Source organism: Penicillium paradoxum, assembly GCF_028828445.1.
Source record: "Penicillium paradoxum strain IBT 22861 chromosome Unknown utg000005l_segment0_segment0, whole genome shotgun sequence".
NCBI classification, from domain to species: domain Eukaryota; kingdom Fungi; phylum Ascomycota; class Eurotiomycetes; order Eurotiales; family Aspergillaceae; genus Penicillium; species Penicillium paradoxum.
In genome coordinates, this window is record NW_026643183.1 from 3,489,757 (window position 1) to 3,515,430 (window position 25,674).

Consider the following 25,674-nt stretch of genomic DNA (forward strand, 5'->3'; position numbering starts at 1 on the left):
GAATATGATAATTAGAAGAGACAAACATAGAATAGTGGTTTCTCAAAAAGTTCTTCACAGTGAATATGGCGATTAATAGCCAGAACAGAAAGTTACCCAAGCAGATGACTTGAAATATATATTTCACAAACATCATGGAAAGCCCGAGAGAATTACAATCCCTAACAACCTGGCAAGTTTTTACGATATCTGCATGTACATTTCGGATCTGACGAGGCATGTTTCATATACCATCAAGGTATGGCCGGATTGCAACGGGTGCTGGTCTAGGCACTATAGTATAGGGGCTACAAGGCCCCACATGAATCACCGGGATTGCATGGAAGAGCACGTTAATAAACCATTGATTCAATAGCCTGAAGTAATCTCCGATGAGTTGGGCCAACAACCTTGCGAGAATGGGCAGTTAGGCAGGAGTATACCAAGGCATTTGCCTTGAGGGACATGCCCAATGACGTCGGTGCTTCTATTCTTAACTGCACGAGCCACAAGTCTCGACACGTGTGGCGGAGAGAAAAAAAGAAGTCCGATGGAACAAAACGAAATGGAGCAATAAGGATGCCCAGATCCCACTCTTGGCACCGAGGAGGTCATTAGTAACCGGGTCACTGATGTCCAGTTCGCCCCCTGAGGCAGAAAGAGGCCCCCGTGTGGCGCAGCTGTTTGCTTCCGTTTGACTCGTCGTACGTAAGTCCGCCCAGTCATTCCCCCATTCCACTTACAATTACTCCCTTGCTAGAATTGCTTCTAGACTATTTCCTACTCTCTGTTTTAATTCCTGACTCGCAGCTCGTCACTCGAGTCTACTTGCGATTCAACTGACAGGTCAGATTTACATTTGTCGCCTGGGCGCGGGATCCCGAAAGGTTGACGCAAGATGGTAGGTGGCCTACTACGTTGCGCAGCAGATAAGGACCAAACTGACCCCGGAATTGCGCTATAGGGTCAGTCACGACGCCCCGTTGGAGGAGAAAAGAAGAGCCGCTTCGGGCGCTCCAAAGCAGTTGCCGATGTTGGCGACGGCCGGCAAGCGGGGGGCAACAAGCAGGTCAAGAAGGCTGCATTTGAGAGCAGCAAGAAAAAGGAGATTGGTGTATCAGATCTTACACTGCTCAGCAAGATCTCCAATGAGGCAATCAATGACAATTTGAAGCTCCGGTTCGAGCATGACGAGATCTATGTAAGATATCCTCACATGCGGACTGCGGGGTTGTGCGCGAACATGAGTACAGACTGACAGGATGCCATTAGACATACATTGGCCACGTGTTGGTCTCGGTGAACCCTTTCCGAGACTGTGAGTTGCTCTGCGAACAGAAAACGTTGCTGTTTTGGCTGACAGACATGTGATCACTACAGTGGGTATCTACACCGATACTGTCCTCGATTCATATCGCGGTAAGAACCGTCTCGAAGTCCCTCCACATGTATTCGGAGTCGCCGAGTCAGCATACTACAACATGAAATCCTACAAGGACAACCAGTGTGTCATCATCTCGGGAGAGTCTGGTGCAGGAAAGACGGAGGCCGCCAAGCGGATCATGCAATATATTGCCAGTGTTTCTGGTGGTGGCGATTCCTCTATTCAACAGACCAAGGACATGGTATTGGCGACGAATCCGTTGCTAGAATCATTTGGTAATGCGAAGACCCTGCGCAACAACAACTCGTCCCGATTCGGAAAGTACCTCGAATTGGAGTTTAACTCAAATGGTGAGCCGGTGGGAGCAAATATTACGAACTATTTGCTTGAGAAGTCTCGAGTCGTGGGCCAAATCACGAACGAGCGAAACTTCCACATCTTCTACCAACTCACAAAGGGAGCCCCACAGAAGTACCGCGACAACTTCGGTCTTCAACAACCCCAGTCATACCTTTATACGAGCCGATCGAAGTGTTACGATGTGCCAGGAATCGATGATGTTGCCGAATTCAAGGATACATTGAATGCGATGCAGGTGATTGGAATGAGCGATGTCGAGCAGGACAATGTGTTCCGCATGCTGGCGGCTATTCTCTGGATTGGTAATGTCCAATTCACTGAGGATGATTCTGGCAACGCTACCATTAGCGATCAGTCAGTTGTCGATTTCGTCGCCTACCTGTTGGAGGTTGATGCTGCGCAAGTGAACAAGGCCCTAACAATTCGTCTGATGGAGACCGCTCGCGGAGGGCGCAGGGGTTCTGTCTACGAGGTGCCACTGAACAGAGTCCAAGCATCGGCTGTTCGGGACGCTTTGTCCAAGGGAATATATTTCAACCTGTTCGACTGGATTGTAGAGCGCGTCAATCAGTCACTAGCTGCTCGAGGTTCCATCGCCAACTCGATCGGTATTCTGGATATTTACGGATTCGAAATCTTCGAGAAGAACTCTTTTGAGCAGCTGTGTATCAACTATGTCAATGAGAAGTTACAGCAGATCTTCATTCAATTGACTCTCAAGGCAGAGCAGGATGAGTATGCCCGTGAGCAGATCAAGTGGACTCCGATCGAGTACTTTGATAACAAGGTTGTCTGCTCGTTGATTGAGGATAAGCGTCCTCCTGGCGTTTTCGCTGCCTTGAACGATGCTTGCGCCACAGCTCACGCTGATTCCGGTGCGGCTGATCAGACTTTCGTTGGTAGACTCAACTTCCTGGGCCAGAACCCGAACTTCGAAAATCGCCAAGGTCAGTTCATCATCAAGCACTACGCTGGTGATGTCAGCTACGCCGTGGAAGGAATGACGGATAAAAACAAGGATCAGCTATTGAAAGACTTGTTGAATCTCGCCCAATCTAGTAGCAACGAATTTGTTCATACGTTGTTCCCCAACCAGGTCAATCAGGATGACAAACGTCGCCCACCTACTGCTGGTGACAAGATCAAGGCATCCGCGAATGACCTTGTGGCCACGCTCATGAAAGCGCAGCCATCTTACATTCGTACCATCAAGCCCAACGACAACAAGGCTCCCAAGGAATACAATGTTGGCAACGTTCTGCACCAGATCAAGTACCTGGGTCTCCAAGAAAACGTTCGCATTCGTCGTGCCGGCTTTGCGTACCGTCAGACTTTCGACAAGTTCACCGAGCGATTCTATTTGCTGTCTCCCAAGACTTCATATGCTGGTGATTACACATGGACCGGTGACGTGGAATCTGGCGCGAGGCAGATCTTGAAGGATACCCGAATTCCTGCCGAGGAATACCAGATGGGTATCACCAAGGTCTTTGTCAAGACTCCCGAAACACTTTTCGCACTGGAAGCCATGCGTGACAAATACTGGCACAACATGGCCATTCGCATTCAGCGTGCTTGGAGAAACTACCTCCGGTACCGTATTGAATGTGCGATTCGTATCCAGCGCTTCTGGCGTCGCATGACCGGTGGACTCGAGTTCATCAAGGTTCGTGATCAGGGTCACAAATTGCTGCAGGGTCGCAAGGAACGTCGGAGAATGAGTCTTCTCGGCTCTCGTCGCTTCTTGGGTGATTATCTCGGCGTAGGAAATACTGGTGGCCCTGGTGAAATGATCCGCAGTGGTGCAGGCATCAGCGGCTCAGAGGATATTGTATTCTCTTGCCGTGCTGAGGTCTTGGTCTCCAAATTTGGTCGATCCAGCAAGCCTTTCCCCCGTATTCTTGTCTTGACGACTCGACATGTCTTCATAGTGGCACAAAATATCGTCAACAATCAACTCGTTATTTCGTCAGAACGGACTGTTCCCGTTGGAGCCATCAAGAGTGTCAGCACCTCAACACTCAAGGACGACTGGTTCTCGTTGATTATTGGCGCCCAAGAGCCTGATCCGCTTATCAACTGCGTCTTCAAGACCGAATTCTTCACTCACCTGAATACTGTCCTGCGTGGCTCTTTGAATTTGAAGGTTGCCGAGAGCATTGAATACAATAAGAAGCCCGGTAAACTGGCAACAGTCAAGGCAGTCAAAGATCCGGGTGCTGGAAAAGTCGACAGCTACAAGAGCAGCACAATCCACACCAGTGCTGGTGAGCCTGCTAGCTCCGTCTCGAAGCCTACTCCCCGACCGAAGGCGGTTGCTGCTCGCCCTGTAACAAAGGGCAAGCTACTTCGTCCTGGTGGCCCTGGTGGCGGCCCTTCGAAACTCTCCCAGGCTGCTCGCAGACCTGCCCCAGCCGCTCAACCTCTTCCCCGGTCTACCCCACAACCAGCTGCAGTGCCACAACCAGCAGTGCAATCGCGTATAGTGCCTCAGCCCGTGGCTGCTGTTGCCAATGCTATACACACCCGGACCGTGTCTAGTAGCTCCGTGAGGGCTCCACCACCGCCTCCCCCTGCAGCACCTCGCCCAGCATCAAAGACACCCACCGCGAAGGTCAAGTATGACTTTAATAGCGACCGGGCTAACGAACTTTCCATCCGCACGGGTGAAGTTGTAGAAATTGTGTCTAAAGAAGGAAATGGTACGTGATTGAGTATGCTACAGTTTGATTATGACTAATTTGTCTTAGGATGGTGGCTTTGCATGAACACAACGACATCGACGCAAGGTTGGACTCCTGAAGCATACCTTGAAGAGGTTGTTGTTGCTCCTACGCCAAAGCCTGCTCCACCTCCACCCCCCGCGGTAGCACGCGCAAGCCCTAGCCCTATCCCGAATGGTGCTGGAGTTGCCGCTGCTGCAAAGAGCAAACCCGCCCCTCCTGCTCCCCCCGCCAAGCGACCCAACATGGCCGGTCGCAAACCCGCCCCACCGCCTGCTCCCCGAGATAGTGCCGTGAGCATGAACTCGGGCGACTCATCAGGCGCCAGCGGCCGTGGCACACCCAACAGCGCATCTAACGCCAGCCTAGCAGGCGGCTTGGCCGAAGCGCTGCGGGCACGACAGAGCGCAATGCAGGGCAAGCAAGACGACGACGACGAGTGGTAGAGTGTAAAGTCGATACGGATAGTTTCATGGTCGGTCGCCGAGTTGGACATTTCTGCGCTTAGCGTTGACCTTTTTGTTTTTGCGATTTATTATTACTTTGACCATCGCATATGCATATGCATCTGCAGGTCAGCGAGTCATTGTCTTTTATTTTTCTCCCATCACTGGGCTTTTCTTCCTCTACCATTCCCCGGTAGAGCCGAGTTTTCCATTATATACCGTTTGTCGCATGAATCAAAAAGAAATGTTCAAAGTTGTCTCATTCTGAATACACATATCCCTCGTATAGTCACATCAAATTTACAAGAACTTGCTCGCCAGACTCATCAATCCACTCGGACCACCAGTGCCCCCAACACCACCACCCTGACTCTTCAGGTACATCTTCAACGCCACCTCCGCAGCAGAGTTCACAGCAGACTGCTTATCACCAGTCTATACCCTGTTAGCAAAATCCAAACACCAGATATCAAACATATCAAACACATACCATATTACCCCCAGACCCAGACTTCTCATCCCACAACTTCCCCGCCTGAGCCATCGCAAGCCCAATCAGCTTATTCTTATCCATGCCCCCATCACTCTTCCCACCACTAGTAAACATCTTCAACGCCTCCATCGCCGCCCCCGCACCAACAGTCTTCGAATCATGTCCTCCAGACCCAGATCCAGATCCAGATCCGGATCCGGACCCGTACATCGCCTGGTGCGAGTTCACAGCCTCCTGCTCGTCGACGTCATCGTCGGACTGCTTGTTCTTCCGGTCAGCGAGGAACTTCAGCGCACTACTGAAAAACGACTTATCGTCGCTCTTTTCCTCGGCGGCGTGGCTGGCTGCGCTGCTGAAGTCTTCGTTGTTGTAGTTGCTGTTGCTGTTGCTGGAGTTGTGGTGGGAATCCTGACGGCCGTGCTGGCTTTGGTTGGAGCCGTAGTTGCCCTGGTTCTGGTTCTGGTTCTGGTTGTACCCCGAGTTACCAGAGTTGTTGCCGTAGTTGCCCTGGTTCTGGTTCTGGTTGAAGCCGGAGTTGTTGCCAGAGTTGTTACCGTAGCCACCGCCCTGAGAGTCCTGGCGGCCGTAGTTGCCCTGACCCTGGTTCTGGTTTTGGTTCTGGTTGAAGCCGGAGTTGTTACCGTAACCACCGCCCTGGGAGTCCTGGCGGCCGTAGTTGCCCTGGCCCTGGTTCTGGTTCTGGTTCTGGTTCTGGTTGAAGCCGGAGTTGTTGCCGTAGTTGCCCTGGTTCTGGCCCTGGTTGTTGTAGCCAGAGCTATTACCGGAGTTGTTGCCGTAGCCACCGCCGTGAGATTGCTGGCCGTAGTTGCCTTGGCCTTGGTTCTGGTTGTACTCAGAGCGACCTTCGTGGCCGGAGCCGTAGGAGTTGTTGTTGTTGTTGTTGTTGTTGTTGTTGTTGTTGCTGTTGTTGTTGTTACGGTTGAAATCCTGGGTGGTGTCGTAGTAGCTGCTGCTAGCGCCACTGTTGCCTTGGTTCTCGCGGTAGGACATTTTGGGTGGTTGTTTAGGTACAAATTTGTCCAGTGAGATAGATGTGTGTTGGAGATGGAGGATGTGGAACTGATTTAAAGTGGAAGAACAGAATGGAATGGAAGAGCTCTGAGGTTGGACGAGGGGTTGCGGGGCAGTGGACCAGGTCAGTGGGCTGAGTAGTAGGGTTCTTATTGGGTGGCGAGTTTCTTCATTTTTGGGTGTTTGGTGTTAGAGGGAGCTGAGGGAGTTGAGTGAGTCGAGCAATACAACGGTGTATAGATGCATGTTGAAGCAGTTAGGGCTGTAGTTGAAAGGAACAGGGCTGAAGAACCAGTCGCGATGGGATTCGTCGCGCGAATTATGGTGCATTTACATCCTACACAAATCATGAATCCACATCCAATACTCTATCAAACAAAAAAAAAATGAATACAAATAGCCTCCAACGCCATAGCCCAGGGTATCAGATGCAGATAAAAGGCGCAAAAAATACCAACCCAAGAGGACAAAAAAAAAGAGAAGAGAGTCATCGCAGAGATAAAAGAAAGTACAGACTCAAAGAATCAAAGCATCATGCTCCGCATCCGACATATTCCTCAAAAACCTCAATCCTCGCTCCCTTTTGCTCAAAACACACCTTGGATCCGACGCCAACTGCTGCTGCGTAAGCCACTCGCTCGGCAAATCGGTCAGTCCGACGCGCCGCCCCCACTGCCGGCGTTCGTACTGCATAAAGCCACCAAAGTGACGGTCGGTATTTGCAACCCAGATCTCCCCACCGTCCGGCGAGTAATCTGCACCGCCAATCTCGCCGAAGAAATCGTGCACCTGCCGCGAGCGGTACATCTGTGCGTCGACGATCGAGATGCGGTCGGCCGGCTCCGTGCAGAGAAGTGTGCGTGGGCCGCCGCCGACCGGTGAAAAGCGTAGCGATCGGTAGCCGGCAACATCGGAGTCGATGGTTTCGAGTGGACGCCACGTGCGTGCGTCCCAGATGATGACAGTTTTGTCTTGGTTGGAGGTTGCGATGTGGCGCATGTCGGGTGACCAGGCGCAGGCAAAGCCGAAGTCTCGATGGCCTCGGAGCGGGTGGACTGGTCGGCCGGTGTCGGATTCGATGACCCATGCGTCTGGAGAGTCGCCGATTACGACGCGGAGACGGCCGTCGGGGGATGTGGCGGTGCAATTTATTGGTTGGGACAGTTCTTGATCCGAGGTAAAAGTGTTTGTTTCTGTGTCTAGGATGCGGAGGTGTTTGTCGTTGGAGGCGAAGACACCGGTGGGAGAGGGGCCGGTGCGGTTGGGGACTATGTCAACGTGATTTGTGATACCATCGTTGAAGTCCGGGGTAACGAGGCCCTTGATGCCGGCGCCCGATCCGCTCGAGTCACAAACAGCATATTCACCGCAGAACCCGCCTGCGATGGTTAAGCCGTGCGCTGTTTTCATCGTGGAGATCTTGACGGGTCCAAGGAATCCAGATTCTGGGTCTGCCTGGCTCATGTCGATCAGGCAATGAGCGTCGCCGATAGTCGGGGTCCACGAAAGCACTTTTGAGCTGGAGGCGAAATGCACAGTATTAGATCCAGGAGTCGACATCAGATTACGCAGCTGAAAGTGCTCAATGGTAGCTTTGTGTGAAGTGTGCATGGAGCTTTCTCGGAAAAACGTTTCATGCTGTGAAAGACGCTTTGCATGACCGATCTGCGAGTAGTCCAGATTATGATATGAAGTGTACCAAGCATCACGCACCGCACGTGCATCGGACCGCGTCACTCGCAAAGTCTCTGTCCATGGGATCTGCTGCAGATCATAGAAATCACGTCTCCAGTTACGCGGCCGCACAGTCTCCCGTGGAGGTTGCCAACTAATCATTTTGGACAGCGGGCGCAGCTGTGGTGGAATTCGACTTTCAGTGTGGAAACCCTGCGGGATGGTGTTTATTGAGACCATCCAATGTTGGACGAATTCATCAATCGTAAGATTACGCTCGTATGCTAGAGGTTTGTTAGCCTAGTTCACGTATCAAAAGATATGGTATCTTACTGGATGTGTGAATTATGGATGCCGGGTGTGGACCAGGGAGTTCCAGGGGATCGGCGAAATGATTCTCAAAGGGATCTGGGACAGACGCTCCAGTTGGTTGTGGATCCACTTCAAGGTCTTCGTAGTTGATAGTGTTGTAGAAATCATCGAGATCGTACTCTACCACGTCAGCTTCGTGTGTCGGGCGTTCCTTGCGCTTGTAGTAGTACTCTTCTTCGTCTGGATAGAACCGAAGGAAATCCTCGAGTTCAACGCTAGTTGCAAGTAACGCCGCTGGGTTGTCCTCCATGGTAGGCGACTCGTAATCCATAAGCATATCCTTCTGATAATCGTCAATATTACTATCTGGTGCAATAGAGATGCTGTGCCGTCCTGCGGTGCGATGAATAAAGTTCTGAACACTGGATTCCATATTCACATCTCCGCCTAAATCCGATCCAAAGACGAATGCCGGGTCAGATAAGGTAGGCGCTGCCGGTGGCTCATGAAAATGCTGGTTTGCTGGCTGCAAAGAAGGCCCCGAGAAGTGTGGAGGACTACCAGTACTCGTCACAGCGTTGACGATTTCTGGCACAAGAAAGGAATCACTGTGGCTATTGACGGCATGGGGAAACTGGGCTACAGCGGCCAGAGCTGCGACCCCCACGTCATGTAAACGGCGATCAACCTCGGTCATATTGGTCGGAGCCGAAGCAGGCGTATTGTCGGATCTGGAAAATACTTCCGAATCGAGGGACGAATTCAAAGCTGCATCGTCCTCCCGACTGGACAATCCACCAAAAGAATGCGAAGGATTCATGACTCGCGGTTGAGACAGACCATCCATATCACATGACACATAGCGCGGCGATGCAGCGGAATCTCGCAAGACAGCGTAGTCGGATGACGGGCGATTCGGGCCAGAGTTACAGGAGCTGGGATGAAGCATCGCCCGCCATGGACCGATCGAGTCAAGAAAAAAGCAAAATAGTAGCAAACAATCCCACCGAGGGATGCTGACCTAGATGTCTCAAGTTTTTGCTCTCTCTTCCAGGCACCGTGCAGCAAGGCGCCGGCTGATCAAGTCCCAAATCAGGTCGAACCGCAGGGATGGCGGGCAGCGGCGGTCGCACAAGCGGAGGAACAGTCCAGTCACCAATAACTTAGATCCAGTCCCTACAGGTACCGCCTAATCACTGGAATTCGAATCCTGGGTGTGTTGTCTGTATGGGGTGTATGCAGTGAGCAGTCGCCTGGCAGCTGACTGAGTTCGCAGAATCCCGATCGGTGGACTTCTCCCCCGCGTACAGAGTACTGCACGGTGAGATGTGTGGCGCACTCGCTTCAAGTCCGCTTATAAGGCGAACAGGATGGCGGAAAGCGGAGAGCGGGCGAGATGGAAATGTCGAGTCAGCCACGGAGAGATGGAGAATCGAGGGGTAAGGTCAGCAGCTGAAGATGAGAGGTTGGAGCTAAGATCGAAAGTTCCCAGGTTTCGAGATCATCGACACGCTAGATGTGCTAGTGGGCTGATTAATTTCAGGGAGTGGCCCAACCCAAGAGTACTTCAGATATGATGCGAGGGTCGGACGCAAGGTCAGATATTAATTCGCAGGTGCATAGCGAACGTGGCGAGGAGGAGAACGTGGAGAAGGGCAATTCCGCCCTTCCGCCTTTTCGAGTCAGTTGATCGCGATTAGATATGCGGGGCTGCCAGGCCATCGGGTTTATAGAGAGAACGTATATTCAGTATGCATGCAAAGGGCAAAATCAGGCCAAAATCGATAGATAGAATCACACACATGCAGGGATTCAGGGAGACTCTCAGGGTTCACAGTCCACCGGCCGAGTCCGGAGCCGATGCGTTTCAACGTCTACATCGTGAGAGAGATAAAGAACAGGATATACTTCTAGTGGCTTAAGCATGTGAGGTAATCCTTAGAAATATTAACGCGCTCTTGATCTTGACGCTTACATTATATCCTCGCATATGTAAATAATAATGCAGGGAGTAACGCACTGCAGATCCAAGCCGGCCAAACCCGGTGACCGGCGCTTTGATCCTGTTGGGCACAGTTTGGGCTGACGAGTCTACAAGGGGGTGCTATTTGACCTGTGAGAAATCACTGCAGAGACTAACTTGGAGCTTATATTTGACAAGGCTCATCACACCAGATTAGACTTGACTACCAAAAACAGAGGCACTGTGGCCGATTTGACCGGACCTGAGAAAAATGCCTGAAATGGAAACGAAGATCGAAGAAGCAGGAAATGATCAAGATATGGGCACACGTCAGAAAAAAAATACCAATCAACTCGTCAGTCGTGCAATACCATCAAGCCCGCTCTGAACTGTATTACAAAAATGCGTTGAACGCCGGAAGGTATGTAAATGGTACAACAAATCACATCGAAACCAGATGCATCCGGAACGAAATGAGGATCAAAAATGGCAAGAAATCATGAAGAAAGAAAAAAAATAAGAAAAAAAAACCAGCGCTATCGCTTTCGTTAATAATGGGAATAGGTCTCGTAGTGCGACGGATAGGGATCCGTCGAGGCATTGGGCTGTGACCAAGCACTGCGTAGGCGACGTTCTGGCGACAATGTTAGCATGTGGATTGACATCGGAAACATGAGTACAAAACTAACCTTTTTCAAAATCACGCCACCTCTTCATCGTGATCTTCGTACTGTCGAACTCGCCCTCGGCATCACCGTGTCCCTTATCCTGCTCACCAGCAGTCTTGCGGGTATCGCCCCAACTGAAGTCATCGAACTTCCAGAACGCGTACATCGGTAGAACGAAGTTCCAGATCGGCAAGGAAAGCAGGTAGATCAACATCCACAGCACGTAGACTAATTTGTGCGCAGTGACCACAATCAGAACACCAGGTAGACCCAGAATCAAACCGAGAAGGACCAGCGGAATGACCTGGACGGGTTTCTTGACAATGGAAGAGATGACGACGTAGATGGTGAACGAGATAGCAGCGGGCAAAACGAGGGTTCCGATGAGCTCGATGAAGATGACGAATTGCATACTGAAGCAGAAAGTTCCGCACAAGTCACGGACGAGGACGAGCTCGAACAGGTTGTGGACGGTACTGTTAATCCAGCGGCGACGCTGAGAAAGCAGGACCATGAATGCATCGGGGACGACAGTTTTGCAGACAGCTTGTGGGACGAAAATCTGCTTGCGTTTCGGGAAAGTCTTGAGCATCAGAGTGGTCAGGTAACGATCCTCACCGAGGAGGAGCAGATTCTTCTTGTGGAGGGTATCAACAACGTTTTCGGAGTAGTGCTCAACAATATCCGGGTTCGCAAGGATAGGCACCCAGTAGTTCTGGCCGCCCTTGGGAGCTTTGATTCTGTACATGGTGAAACATCCTGGCAGACAGGTCACACCACCGAAGATGGATTCGAAGGATTTGGCTTGGTGGTGAGAAATGAAGTATCTGTCGTGCAATTAGTTATTGTGCTGGTTACACAAGGAACGGGAATCACTTACTCGAAGACCTGGATCATCGTTACCCAACTGTCGGTCTTGTTGGCAATCTTGGTTTCTCCACAGAGACCCATGATTTCTGGGTCCTTCACCATGGCCGAGACCATGTGGGTCAGACTGTCAGGGAATACTTTGGTATCGGCGTCAACCATGAGGACAAGCTCGTAGAAATCTGGCGGGATGCCTGTAACGTTCCACATGCCATTGAACATTTCAAACTCAAGTTCCGTCATGCGCTCGTCGAACATAACCTTTTGGAGGAAGGACATGAGAATGATCTGGCTGTCACGCTTGCCACGATTACCGGGCTTTGACTGGGTTGACTCCTGAGGAGTTCCAGACTTGACAACAACCATCATAGGAACGCGCTGTTGCTTCTCGAGCGGGATGATTGAATTGACGCCATAATCATAAAATCCAGTGTAAACCTTGGCCATGTTGTGGCGCTTGGATCCAGTAGCCACAGCCACATAGGAATAAGGCTGGACTTCATCGATAGGAATAACAGGATCCTTGAGCATACCCAACACGATGTCAGGTGTGGAGAACTCTTCTCCTTTACCCTTGATGATACCATCACAGATGACTAGGATAGTCTTGTGGCTGTTCGGGTAGTCGGTCATAGCAAGTGAATCCAGAGTCGATCGAATACCTTCTTCACCTTCAGAGTAACAAGTGACCAAGCAAAGAGAATGAGCCAGAGGATAGCCGAATGGCTGCCATTCAGGCGGGGGTTGAGGAACGACGGCCTCGTGGATGAAACCAGCAGGACCTGGACCCTCATAGTCCGTTGCAAGCGTTGAGTAGCCCTGATCTTGCTGCTGGGCTGGTGGGATCAGGCTAGTCCGACTAGCACCAGGGTTATGGCGAGTGTGGTCGGCGCTTAAAGTGCCTCCACTTCCATTGTGGCTTAATTTGTACATAGCCTCCGGGTTCGAGGTGGGCATGAGACGAGAGGTCGAGTTTTGGCTGGCCATGGTAACATACAGCGGCTTTTGCTTACTGCCAGTACTGCTGCTGACATTGTACGGGCTGGAGAAACGTGATGTGGTGGGAAGGAAACTCGCGCGCTTATTGACGCGATCGGAAACGACAGGATCAGTGATTCGTGGCGCAGGTCGGTAGATGTCGTTGGACCAGTCTTCGATTTGTTGATTGCGAGTCCTGGCATCGGAAGCCATGCTCGTACTCTGCGCAGCAAATCTGGGTGCCAGGAACCATTGGAAGATCAGGGCGAAACCGAACTTCACACCGACGATGGAGAGAATGAATATCAGGGACACGTAGAGGACTACTTTCGATGCAATGCAGCCAACGGTATCGGTATCGATGCTGCCGACTTTGATGATCTGCGCCAAGCACTTGCCAATCTTCTTGTCCTCTCCACTCTGGAAGTAGTACGTCAGATCAACGCCCCGAACATGAGGATTCTTGCGGATTTGGTCAAATTGGGCGGGATATGACACCTGGCTGTTGTTGAACCAGGCAAGAAGGTTAAGATCAAGTACATTTCCAGAATAAACTGCCAGATTCCGGCTCTTGTTCTTTGTATCCTCCCATGTGTAGTACACATCTCCGTCGCTTCGCAGCGTGTAAAAAGGTTCCCGAGCCTCGCGGCTGGTGTGGCAAGCCCAGCCGGTATAGTACTCAACAGTCAAATTCGGCGAGGATGATCCATCCTGGTTGAAAGGTGCGCAGGGAAAGTACCATCCCAAGTCTCCATTGGCGTTGGTTGGAACACCACCATCAGGCCGGGCTTTGATCAATCCTTTGCATGCACCATTGACCTGCTGGAACATGAAACTGCCATCCTGTCCCCCATACTTATGAGGCAAGTCATAGATGACATCTGAATCCTCGGGGATGCCAGCCGCGGCAGCGTGCTTGGACCCGCTTAAGTCATATGCCTTTCCGTGGAAGATCATGTAGTTGGAATTGACTTTGTTAACCTTCAACCGAACCGGGGGCGAGCCGCAAACTGTTGCTGTGAAACCAAAGGTCAAGAAACCAACGAAAGCACCGATCATCAAAATAATGCTGATAAGACCAATCTTCTCTCGCCAGGCAGTACGCTGTTCCTTCTCGGGCATGCCGAACCATTTCATCACAAAGTCCGGAATAAAGAAAGTGATCACGGCACAATATGTAGGCCAGAGTTCCGGTGGACCACTTGGTTCAATAGCCCTCCGACGTCTTTTTTCATCACTCGAAGCACCCTTGGATGACCGTCGTGAGCCTCTCTTCTTTTTCTTTGACCGATGTCTGCTGGGAACCCGCTCCATGGGTTTGTTAATATTACCTCGCGCTCCGTACAGACCCTCCTTGCTCTTCATGTCCATGCTGCGCGAGCTGTTTGTTTCCGCCTCGCCATCCCTGTTATCTGACAATGGCTCGTTTCCAGTTGCCGAGGGAAAAGTGGGCATATGCTGCGATCGCTGACGATAATGGTAGTTTGGCTGGTCACGGTCATCCTGCCGGCGCTCGGGTTTGACCATGCTCCTTTTGCGTCTCCCATCGCCGCCCCGCTCCATGCGCTCCTCGTCTATATCAGTCGTTCTTCGATGGCTTTGAGAGCGTCGACGACGGTGTCGATGGGAAGAGGGGGAGGTGGGGTCGTCACTGTAAGTGCCCGGGTCGTCGTCGCGGCGACGGCGCCGAGATGGTTCACGAAATGCGCGGGCTTCGTCGCGCCGAGGTGAGGGCTTGCCTGGCCTCTGCGGCAAAGACATCTTGCTCCTACAAGAGTTCCCAATGTCAGCCCACTCTTCCTAACACCCCACCGTACCATGGGGGCCGGTTTTGCATGTTAGAGCCGTCGCACTCACTTTTATTATTTCCTAATCATGCACAGCTGGGTGAATCGAGAAAACTGCTCAATAAATGGATCTGCGGGTTGCCGTCTGAAACATGTCAAATGCGCTGACCCGGTCTCTCCTGGAGAAATGCAACCTAGTTGACTCGTATTTCGCTCAAAATCAACGCTCTTTCAATTTCCCAGTCTCCCCATTGACCAGCAAGTAGAGTGTGTTGTGGTCTGCAAATTCACCGCGGCGAAAGCGACACGGTCGCTATGCAACGAGTGCCTCGTGGGTGCTCAAGTGGAGCAGAGTAAATAAAGTCCCACCCAGACGTCACTATGCAAGCAATCGAATGATCAACCCCAAACACAAAACGATGAAGCAGGAACGAATGTGTTGAACGCCAGAGTCAACCTCGGAGGGAGAAAGGGAAAGTGAACAAAGACGCTGTACACGGGACTTTGCTAAGATGGGATTAGCTTGTTTTACTCCAAAGTACCCAAGGCCATATTATCACTTTGCTATTATGTGTCCCCCAAAATAAATAATCTATTTCCTTGTCGCTAGGGGCAATACCCCTACCAATCACATCCAGCAGGCCAATCATCGCCCCTCATTTCCACCGTTAACCCGTGCTCCAAATTGCCTGCATTGGCAAATGGCGCCTTGCGAAGATGGCGAGATGGGGGAACCCCAGCCGAGGGTGTGTTTTTCTCTTTTGATCACGGGGTCGTTTCTATTCTGGGCCAAACTGTTTGGCGAGGTCTGTGGGGTCTCGAGTTCCCCGACCTAAATGCCACGCGGAATGTTCAAATTGCCACCTCGTTCCACTCCGATCTATATCATGGAGCATGGGCTCGGACGCAGCATACTCAATAGTCTGATCAAAAGCACACAAGAAAAATAAGACTGTCAAGCTCTTCTAGCCCCTGCGGTAAACACTATAACACCGCTGTGTGATACATCTCGAATGTGAGCTCTATGTTCTGTGGAAGGTCCTTCAGCATCTCAACCCCAACAATATTGGATAGCTGGAGTCGGTGTGGGGGATCTAGATTCTGCATTGCAGAACGAGGATATACTAATCGATAGACGATGCACGCCATATATGTGCGAAGCCTTGACGAAACACTATCTCAGGACGTGGCGTGCGGCGGATTTGTGCGACCTGTCTAGCGCCTTGCCAGCACCGAACGCGTTATACGATGTCCCAAAACCGAGTCGCAGCTGACAAGAATATCGATGGAAGTAGGAATACTGGCTAGCTATGCTATAACCATTCCGAATCCTCATGTCAAAACACTCAATGCCAATGCGACCACAATGATCGACCACTTGCGGCTGATCACCACGGCTATCCCCAGGATCCATACCCCGTACAGGACTTGGCCCCATAATATGTACATATGCGCCAATGCTTGTCGATTCCGAAGACACATTTTCCATCGACGATTCTGTTCAACCAATCACGCCACCACTGACCAGGAAAAGGGATGTATGACGTCGCACGAATGGCTAATTGCTCCCCTTTTTCCATGGCGATTCGATGTGATTTGAATTGTTCGCCAATTCCAAAATCGACCTGGCTTCGGATCTGCTAGGAATCGCGCGGAGCTTGGGGGCTCTCGACGGTGGAGTCCGAGATCCTTGTCGGGCCACGTTCTTCGGCTCTTACTGGAACGCTGACCGTAGCTTGGTAGGCGATTATCGGAGATGTCAGCATCGAAGTACTTCGTACGGAGTACGGAGTACATCCCCACCATCAAGTACCGTGTCCCAGTCACGCTAGGGGGTTTACACCATTCAGCGTCCGGAGTCACCGTGAATGGAATCTCGTCATACGGGTGGGAGATGAGAAGCTCGAGTCAACATGGACACATATCTTTGGCCCTGGTCTGTGCATTGACGGTGTGGTGGACTGTTCAGCTCGATGCATGCGCCAGCGCAAGGAGTACGATGTACACAGCCATCGAACTGATCGGGCCGTGCGAGAGTTTCCTACTGCTCAAGACTCATGGAATCAAGGTACGAGGTACAGAGTACTCCGTACTCTGTACCCGGATGCGTTACGGTGGACTCCATTGGCGGCTGTTTTCTCCTTTTCTCCCGTTCGGCAGAGACTAAGACCAACTGGAAATAGGAATGATAGGCGTTATATCGTTAATCTCGGTTAGGCTTGCCTTAAGCCGCTCTGTTTCGAACTAGGAGACAGTGCTGAGACCATGCCAATTGACTCTACGGTTTCTTATGAAGTTCCAGGTACGAGTATGGAGGCTCTGGGGGCGTCTACAGAGGACATGGTCTATACGGGATACTTCAAGAGGCTCATTCAACTCGTACGGAGTACTCCGTCCGGCTGTTTTAAGTGCCTCTTGCCACGCACGGAGCCCCGGAAAGGTCGGACTCTAAATATGCGCCTAACACAAAATGCACTTAGAGTTATGCCCCAGCCTACCGTCTCCACATTTTCTTCTCCAGGAATTTGCATTGTGTCTTCACCGTGTAGAATGTATTGGACTGGACCAGCCTATGTCTTATGCGCGGCCAAGTCATGAATGCTACGGACGCAGGAGGGTATTCTTAGATAGACTATGGCATGTCTCGGAAGGACTGTTCGGCCTCCGCACCAAGAGAAGTGGAGAATGTCAGACCTGGTGGGACGCCAATGGACACAGCAGCGGTTCCTATAGGCATCCCTTTTGTTTATTGGGTTGGGCTTTGGGTAGGTTATACGAGGACATCAGATCTCTGTGCAGACCATAAGAATAGATTCATACTCCACTCCACCAGATGCGTTCTCATTTGTCTGATCGAATCGAGGTATAGAATAATGCTCATAAAAAAAACAAAGAATAGCCATTAAACAATAAAGAAGAAAGAAGAAAAAATAAACAGAAAGTACTATTTGAAAGGAACTAGCGACGACTGTACGGAGTAAGTGGGACCCTACTTTTTCTACCGGTGTCTTTGAAACTGTTTCTCTTGCCCCTCGCCTCATCTCTTAATAGTCTTTCGCTTTTCCTGATTTTTGAGTCTTCTCGTGAGTCGTGGCCACCTGTTTGCTTGACAGTTGTCTGATGTTCAATAGCGTCCCCGTGTGGTCCACTCTTTGAACGGGGCCATCCCCAACTCAACCCTCGCTTTCTCCAGGTCCGAAACTCGGCTTCTCCATACAAGTGCCGTATTGGTCGCTATTGTATGAACACTTCTTGACTTGTCGCTCGTTATTGAATCAACACGCTGATCTTCCCCATCCGCGCACGACGTGACGCGTTACTCCACCATGGCGAGTCCTGCCCCAGTATACCGCCAGGCGCTGCCTTCTCCCCCACCAGCTTACCTCCGATCTTCACCCCAATTCACCCCAGCGCACGAAACAACACCCCGGACTATCCCGAAGCGGCCGCAGAGCTTGCAGCTCAGCCGCAAGGTCGTCTCATCTCCTGCATTGCAATCCGAAACCTCGGGGATTCAAAACTCGCCGCGCTCAACAGTCAAATTTGACTATGGCGCAGAACTTCCGCCGGCATCGACCGCCCGGATTGACGGCGCATACAGTGGTCCCACCACGCCACAATTTGAGCTCACCGAGTTCGCAGACATATCGCTCGATGACCCCGTCCAGCCACCTCAGCAGAGCTGGAATCCTGCCTATCCGCCACGGCGAGACTCAATGCGGGCTTCGCAGCACATACGGGCACATTCATACGGTCATACGCCGGCGGGCAGTGGAACGTGGCCCGTGGTAGAGCCGCTGAAAGATGATGCACAAGATAACCCAAAAAAGAGCGGCTCCTCTTTGGAGCACGGGGCTCAGAGCTATAACAGCTCTTCGCGGGGAAGCTTAGATAGCGCGGCGCACGCGTCGGACGGCTATGAACCTTTGGCATATCACCATCAGCAACAACCCACCGCAAAATCGGCCGGTAAACAGGCCCTCAATGTTGGGGATACCACACCTGGCTCGACCGATAAGCTGGCCATGCGCCGATCAAGGCTTGCGCGCCCTCTCTCGGCATACTCATCAAACTCGGATCTCGGAGGCCAGGGCCACCGAAGAAACCTATCTGCATCGCCGTACCTGCATGCGCGACCCTCTTCACGCAACTCAGGTGGAACCCCTGAGAATCGGTCTACCTCCTTCCTAAATCTGCTCAACACATCATACCCACAACCGGGCCCAACAGCGCAATTTGACAACTCGCGCCTGAAGGCCGTCGTTGGCAACAATGCATCCCTGCTCAGTCATAAAGAGACATTCGAGATGTATCTAGCGAACGTAAAGAAGACCGACGAGCCAACAGTGCTGTACGAATTTGCTGTGTTCATGATCAACTCAATGCGCGAGATGCCCGCTGTGGACCTCGAAGACTCCAGCCCCATCACCCGCGCCCGTCTCCTCCGTGAATCAAAGGCTATTTTACAGCGTCTTGCAGATCGTAGCTATCCATTCGCACAATACTACCTGGGCGATGGTTACGCGTCAGGCCTGTTTAACAAAGGCGTTGAAGACCATGACCGGTCTTTCCCGCTTTTCCTCGCAGCCAGCAAACACGGCCATGTCGAGGCTTGCTACCGCACAGCATTGTGCTACGAGTTCGGCTGGGGCACTCGCGCCGATGGCGGCCGCGCGGTGCAGTTCTACCGCCAGGCAGCGTCGAAGAACCATCCTGGTGCTATGATGCGTATGGCTAACGCTTGTCTTGCCGGCGATATGGGACTTGGCAAGCGGTACCGCGAGGGCATCAAGTGGCTGAAGCGTGCGACTGAATCCGCAGATACGCAGTACAACTCGGGGCCATACGAGCTCGGTGTGTTGCACGAGAATGGTTTTGGAGATGATGTCTTCCCTGATGCTACGTACGCAGCTCAACTATTCACCAAGTCCGCGGAACTGGGCCATGCCGAAGCTTGCTATCGTCTTGGCGATGCCTACGAGCACGGCAAGCTTAATTGTCCGCGTGATCCCGCCCTCAGTATTCATTTCTACACCACTGCTGCGCAAAAGGAACATCCAGTTGCCATGATGGCGCTCTGTGCGTGGTATCTCGTCGGTGCGGAGCCTGTTCTCGAAAAGGATGAAAACGAGGCGTATGAGTGGGCCCTTCGTGCAGCGAATCTTGGTCTTGCGAAGGCTGAGTATGCTGTCGGTTACTTTACTGAAATGGGCATTGGCTGCCGCCGTGATCCCCTCCAGTCCAATGTCTGGTACGTCAAGGCCGCCGACCAAGGCGATGAGCGGGCTAAGCATCGCATTGCGACAATTCGGGCTGCAGCAGAGGGTTCGCATCCCTTGCAGACTGGGCGTAATGGAGCGGCTCGCAATGGCCGGCTCAGGAAATCTGATCGCAAGGACCAGAATCCAGCTCAAGGCCAGGGTAAGTGACAGCCATCTAGTTTTTCATACTCCCGCTATTTTGAATCACTCCAGGTTCCCAAGGCTAATTTTACGATTCCCCAGAAACGGAAGCCGACAAGCCCGTCAAACAGAAACGCTTTGTCATTTTCTAGTCTCGCCTCAAACACCATTTATGACCTGATTTGTTCCCACGATCTACGGGACGCATATTTGCACTCTCACCCAGCCTGGCCCTTCTCTTCCCAAGCAAAACGAACCGCAAATGCACACACTGCACTACCAATCATCAAACCAGGCTACGACGCTAATACATACATAATCTCACTCCACCTCCTACCTCCTGCATACACTCATGCGCAGCTTCAGCACGAGCGTGAACTTATCCGTTTCTCCACCAGCGATCTGATCTCCATCTAACATGCCATATTGAAATCCCCGCGCTATCTTCCTGCATTTCGACTTGTTCATACCACTGTCCTTTCGCGCCTCATCTTGCATCTCGTGTCAGCCATCTGCGTGGCTATTTTTGTTCCTGCATTCCTTCTTCTGCGTTCTGATGCTAATTTTCCATGGGTCTGAACTTCACTCCTTCCTTCTCGGCGGCGTTATACAATGCGCTATGTTTGTGTTAGTGGGGATTCTTGCTTACAATGTTTATCTTATTTCAGGTGCTTTTGTGGTACCATTTTCTACTTTGAGTCTCATGTTTCATTCTATTACTATCATAGTGTCTATCTTTGCATATTATAGTGTGTTATCTCTTAATGTTGCTGAGTTTTGACGGAAAATGCGGTCACGTGACATCTCTCGAATATCATTCTAGGTTTATAGATATCATTTTCACCTTTCATTACTTTGTGTATTCGTAGTTCGTAGATCTCATGATATAGAGAAAGAGCACTTCCAGTTGAACATGGTACATTTTAGTCCGAACCTTTCAAGTTCAAATTGCACCGTCTCGTGAGGGATGTCAGATCTTGGGAATATAGAGTTGGCCAATGTCCCAAAGCGGAAACTACAACCACCAAGACGCGCCTTCCTCATTTATCAAACAAGAGACGGATCCTGCCATTGTTTGCAGCGTTTGGCGTGACTTAAATACCAGATGAAGGGCCCCTTCGCTCTTCCCTTCGTCGCCTCTCGCCCCCCTTCACTTTATCCCCAACGGGGCCCCCATTTGTTAAAGTCCTCATGCTTTCCCTTCCTATCGCATCATAAGAAAGCAAAAGACGATACAGAGGCCGTCTTCCTCATCCTCCCGGGGCCCCCATTTGTTAAAGTCCTCATGCTTTCCCTTCCTATCGCATCATAAGAAAGCAAAAGGGCGATACAGAGGCCGTCTTCCTCATCCTCCCGGGGCCCCCATTTGTTAAAGTCCTCATGCTTTCCCTTCCTATCGCATCATAAGAAAGCAAAAGGGCGATACAGAGGCCGTCTCCTTCGTATTCCCGGGGACCTCTTTTGTTAAAGTCCTCATGCTTTTCCTTCTATCCCATCAAAAGGAAACGAGAGGGTATTTCAGAGATTCCTTCCTATCATCATCCCGGTGCCCCATTTCATCAACGTTCCTATCCTTTCCCTCTGCTTGATAAAAAGCCAAAGGATGTCCGTTTCCATCCTACTGGGCCTTCTTACACGCACAAAATGAAAGTTAGAGTCATACGACGTGGGACTGGGCTTTTGCGTGGCGTGATTCCTCTCACTTGCCAAAAACAAATGGTGGCTTAGGCTTCAATTCCCCATGTACAACGGGGCTGTTTCCTTGTTGCCCATGGCGCCGGTGTCCCGCCGTACTTCGTCTTCTAAGTTTCGGGAGGTTCCACGGGTCTGGAAAAAACCCTACAAATTGTCCCTTGTCTAGGTATGTATGTACCTGGAATTTATCCTGCGTCTCACTTCATTTGGCTCATGTCTGACTTCTCTGTTTAGTGGGAAACCATTGTCTATAGCCCCACGGTCATCTTTCTCATCCTGTTCGGATTTTACCCTAAGGCTATCGGACCCTGACTCGCCAGCCGGGTGACAGACATACACAGCGGCAATATCCACCCTGCGTCGGTCTCTCCACGACCTCAAACGTCAACAGAAAAGTATGCATCAACGGGTACCTTCTAACTTGCCCAAGTCAAGTCACCTTTTCACAAACATCCCTACGGTGGCCGCTTGCCAACCCTTGTCTAAGCTGGAGTACAAGGTGACTATCCATATGGAGCGTCGCCTTCGCTCAGCTTTCAATACAGCGCCCCCATGTGCTGGCTGCTTCGGAAAAGCTGATAGTTTCCAAGTCGGAAGTTCAAATCTGAGTTTGGATTCATGCAGTTTATTTTTGACCGTGACACGGATTCTGGGGGGATGCTTTCCATTGCCTACGCTATTTTCGGGGCTTTGCGTTCGATGCGTGACACACTGGTCATGTTGGCCGCGTCCAATCTGCCCACCTCATCGCCGCTCAATATGTGTATGGAGCTGTTTGAAGAGATTGTAAGACATGAGATCGGGATATCCTTGTAAAGATCAGATGCTAATTTACACGGTTTCAGGGCTAGAATCATGTGCCAAATTGAGCTCACATCAATCTACCTCTCTCATCAAACCATCATATGGGCTGCCTGACCTATCAGAGCTGTTTGCTGCATAAATGTAATGACTTAACTGAGCATCTCCACATGAGAAATCTTGCTGACTGTATCACCTTGCGCGTGGCAAAGTGAGGAAGATGAGAAATCTCCAAAACTGGCTTGTACTTGGCGTGACAATCTTTAAAGTGGTCGCTCGGGCCGAAACAAAAACCACCGGCCACAAAACATTGCATGCCACATCAAGAGCGATTTCTGGACGATGAACACCGCCAATCACTCTCAGGTGACTACCATGCCGATGGGCCCGCCGTGGCCCAGCTAGCTAATTATCTTCTCCTTGACCGTTTCTGTTATTGGTCATATTACTTCCAATTTGGGAATCAATGACATATCATATGGCTCCGAAAAGGCTGGATGGTTACTGTCAATCCAGTTCCGTTGCTGGACCCGTTATAATCCCAATCTACTTTCTTGACAACTCTTATCCGAGCCGTCTGAGTGGATTCGACACAATAAGACCAATAAGGGCAATTGAAACTCAACAAAACAACTCGATGCTAGCAGCTCCACATGGAGATGCGTTGTTTGGAGGTGCTCAGCATTGGATGCTCTCATTTCCTCTTCAAATCGCACATTCAGTACAGAAAAGCAAACACGCCTCTGGAATTGCTTTCTTGACTGGACTCTGTTACGAGACATGTTTTGTCTGGGTAAAGTTTGCCCTCATGTGGCTAGATTGCAGCAGGGAGGGAATTGCTGAGGTCCTCAGAAAGGTGGAATCAGGCGAAGCCAATAATCAAGCGCTGATCCGAGGTGAAAATTCGTTCTTCATCTCATCGAGATGGGATATAGTTGCCGGAATTACACACAAACAGAACCATCCACAGCGAGAGTCACGCAGAGGAAGCATATCCGGTTCATACGTGGCATGAGTATTGAAAAGAGCCTATATCTCGCATATGGCTCGCAGACATGAATGTCCATCTCTGGTAGCACGGCAAGACCGAGACCTGTTGCATTTCCGCGAAATGGATCCATTGAATCTGAAATGACGATCTAGATGAGAAGAGAGATGCTATCCTCGAGACTGAGGGCTAAACAAGGAAATGGAGAGAGTAATGAGAGACATCGATCGGATGAGAGAGCTATCAACAAAGATTCATTCTCAAATCTTGGGAAATTGTGCCCCAGAAGGGGGGCGGGTCTGACAAAAAACCTACAAAAGCCTTCCCCTACTGGACTAGGGGACCGATACAACACGTCCCATGATGCTGAATCAATATTAATCTTCTGTGTTCATTTACTTTATCATCACCATATGACATGGGATCTGTGGTGGTGAACATGCATACCATAGTGACTGGCACAGTGATGGTGAACATGCATACCATAGCGACTGGCACGGTGATGTCTGTCGAGATTTCAAAATGGAGATTGAACCCGAAGGTGGCTGCTGATTAAGACCACTAAAATGAATATGGAGTTTGGGCAGTTCCTCGCTAGTCCACGCGTCGACATACGAGCTGATGAAGCTACAAAACCCATTGTCTAAACCCAACGAAAATTTGCTGGTCCGCAGAAGGGATCTAACAGACTCTCGCCTCAATTGCCCTGTTATCATCGATACCATCATATCTTGGAGAGGCAGCTGCATGCTACATCATCAAAAGTTGCCCAGAAGGCAGGCAATCACCAATTATCTAGATATTGCGAGGGATAGGCGGATATCTCTCAACTGGAATGTTGAGCATTCATTACCGCCATGGACACACATCGAGCCACTGGATTGGACAAGAGATACCAGCAAGCTGCCAGCAGCTGCTCATCTACCCAAAGAGCTGCTAGCTATGGAGCACCTTCGCTTTCTCTGAAATGATGAGACGAAGGAGATCTGGAATCGGAACCCAGATGCAACTATGATCAAACGACATGAATCCGATCTACCTGCTTCATCTCCCTATGTACAAGTAGGCCCCGAGCATGACTCACGTGTCTCCATGTCCCTCGCCTACTATCTAGGGGTTGAGCTCTATCTGTGAAAACGTTCCTTGCACTCCTGGTGCTTCTTAGCTGGAATGTGAATTGATCAAGGTTCGAGCACTTTGTTCCCACAACTGCCAAACGTCCGTCAAAATTGCTGTCTCTTGAAAAAGGCGAGGAGAAATCTACCAGCCAAACTCTCCAGGCGCGGTGGGATATCAACGGGGGCTGCTCTGTTGACGCAGAGGCTACGACAAAATGATGGCCGAATGCCTCATTGACATGAGTTTCCGACTGAGGTCTGTCACTGCCTTCATAACACCCATCCCTGGGGCTCTGTTGTTTCCAGGTGCTAGCAATCTATATCAAGCGGACCAGGTCCCGCTCCCATACTCTTGATGGAGAAAGGAGATTGCTAAGTGAGAATGAAGCGGCGGGCCGGTGATGATGATCGACGTCGCATATGAGCAGTTACCAGCGATATCGGACTACGATATGCTCAGATGCTTGGAACAGATCATCTACCGAGTCAACATAACAACTCATCCAAAGAAGCAGTTTTGAGCGATTGAACCGCGCAAGGAAAAGCTAGAGGAAGAGAACGTGGCATTTGCTAAATGGTTACACATTTACTGGTCACTTAAAAGAAGAGTCCCTACATTTCACTACTTCGACTCAACTTGCTTCTTGGCATGGAGGCAGACTGGAAGACTCAATCCCCAACCCTGGAAAGCTTTATGACAAAAGTTCCCAATGCTCACCCAGTCTTGATTCAATCGTTAGGCATGAACATACTGCGGTTCACGAGCCAATATGCCTACTAAAGAATAGGGATAGATTAATGAGGGCAAAACTAGCCACCAGTCAGAGAAGTGAATGCACAGGAAATGGACGGAAACCCAAATTCTCGATACGGAATCAAGAATTTGAAGGCACCGGGAATCTCAGTTCTCTACCTCCCATTCTCTTCCTTCTTTCTTCTACCGGCGAGACACATCTCGCAATACCTCTCGGCGTTCCTCAGAGCGCTTCCCGTGCGATGGAAAA

The 25,674-nt window shown here is 50.8% G+C and overlaps 6 protein-coding genes across 6 annotated transcripts; 2 read left to right on the forward strand and 4 right to left on the reverse strand.

Moving 5' to 3' along the window:
• Positions 1–877: 877 nt before the first annotated feature.
• Positions 878–4,892, forward strand: N7457_006251 (class I myosin myoA; the record flags this gene model as incomplete). The annotated part of the gene is made up of 5 exons (XM_057177295.1): positions 878–880; positions 944–1,180; positions 1,252–1,297; positions 1,360–4,425; positions 4,474–4,892. 5 exons carry the CDS (start codon positions 878–880, stop codon positions 4,890–4,892), a joined length of 3,771 nt encoding a protein of 1,256 aa, XP_057031597.1.
• Positions 4,893–5,192: 300 nt separating this feature from the next.
• N7457_006252 (uncharacterized protein) lies at positions 5,193–6,396 on the reverse strand (the record flags this gene model as incomplete). The annotated part of the gene is made up of 2 exons (XM_057177296.1): positions 5,193–5,327; positions 5,383–6,396. 2 exons carry the CDS (start codon positions 6,394–6,396, stop codon positions 5,193–5,195), a joined length of 1,149 nt encoding a protein of 382 aa, XP_057031598.1.
• A 537-nt stretch (positions 6,397–6,933) lies between these two features.
• Positions 6,934–9,352, reverse strand: N7457_006253 (WD40 repeat domain-containing protein; the record flags this gene model as incomplete). The annotated part of the gene is made up of 2 exons (XM_057177297.1): positions 6,934–8,375; positions 8,425–9,352. The coding sequence occupies 2 exons, from the start codon at positions 9,350–9,352 to the stop codon at positions 6,934–6,936; spliced, it is 2,370 nt and encodes a 789-aa protein (XP_057031599.1).
• A 1,562-nt stretch (positions 9,353–10,914) lies between these two features.
• chsF (chitin synthase CHS3) lies at positions 10,915–14,640 on the reverse strand (the record flags this gene model as incomplete). The annotated part of the gene is made up of 3 exons (XM_057177298.1): positions 10,915–11,000; positions 11,056–11,861; positions 11,915–14,640. The coding sequence occupies 3 exons, from the start codon at positions 14,638–14,640 to the stop codon at positions 10,915–10,917; spliced, it is 3,618 nt and encodes a 1,205-aa protein (XP_057031600.1).
• A 3,352-nt stretch (positions 14,641–17,992) lies between these two features.
• Positions 17,993–20,095, forward strand: chs3 (putative chitin synthase activator (Chs3); the record flags this gene model as incomplete). The annotated part of the gene is made up of 1 exon (XM_057177299.1): positions 17,993–20,095. The coding sequence occupies one exon, from the start codon at positions 17,993–17,995 to the stop codon at positions 20,093–20,095; it is 2,103 nt and encodes a 700-aa protein (XP_057031601.1).
• A 191-nt stretch (positions 20,096–20,286) lies between these two features.
• On the reverse strand, positions 20,287–20,566 carry N7457_006256 (uncharacterized protein; the record flags this gene model as incomplete). Its single annotated transcript, XM_057177300.1, has 2 exons — positions 20,287–20,364; positions 20,417–20,566. 2 exons carry the CDS (start codon positions 20,564–20,566, stop codon positions 20,287–20,289), a joined length of 228 nt encoding a protein of 75 aa, XP_057031602.1.
• Between the last annotated feature and the right edge of the window lie 5,108 nt (positions 20,567–25,674).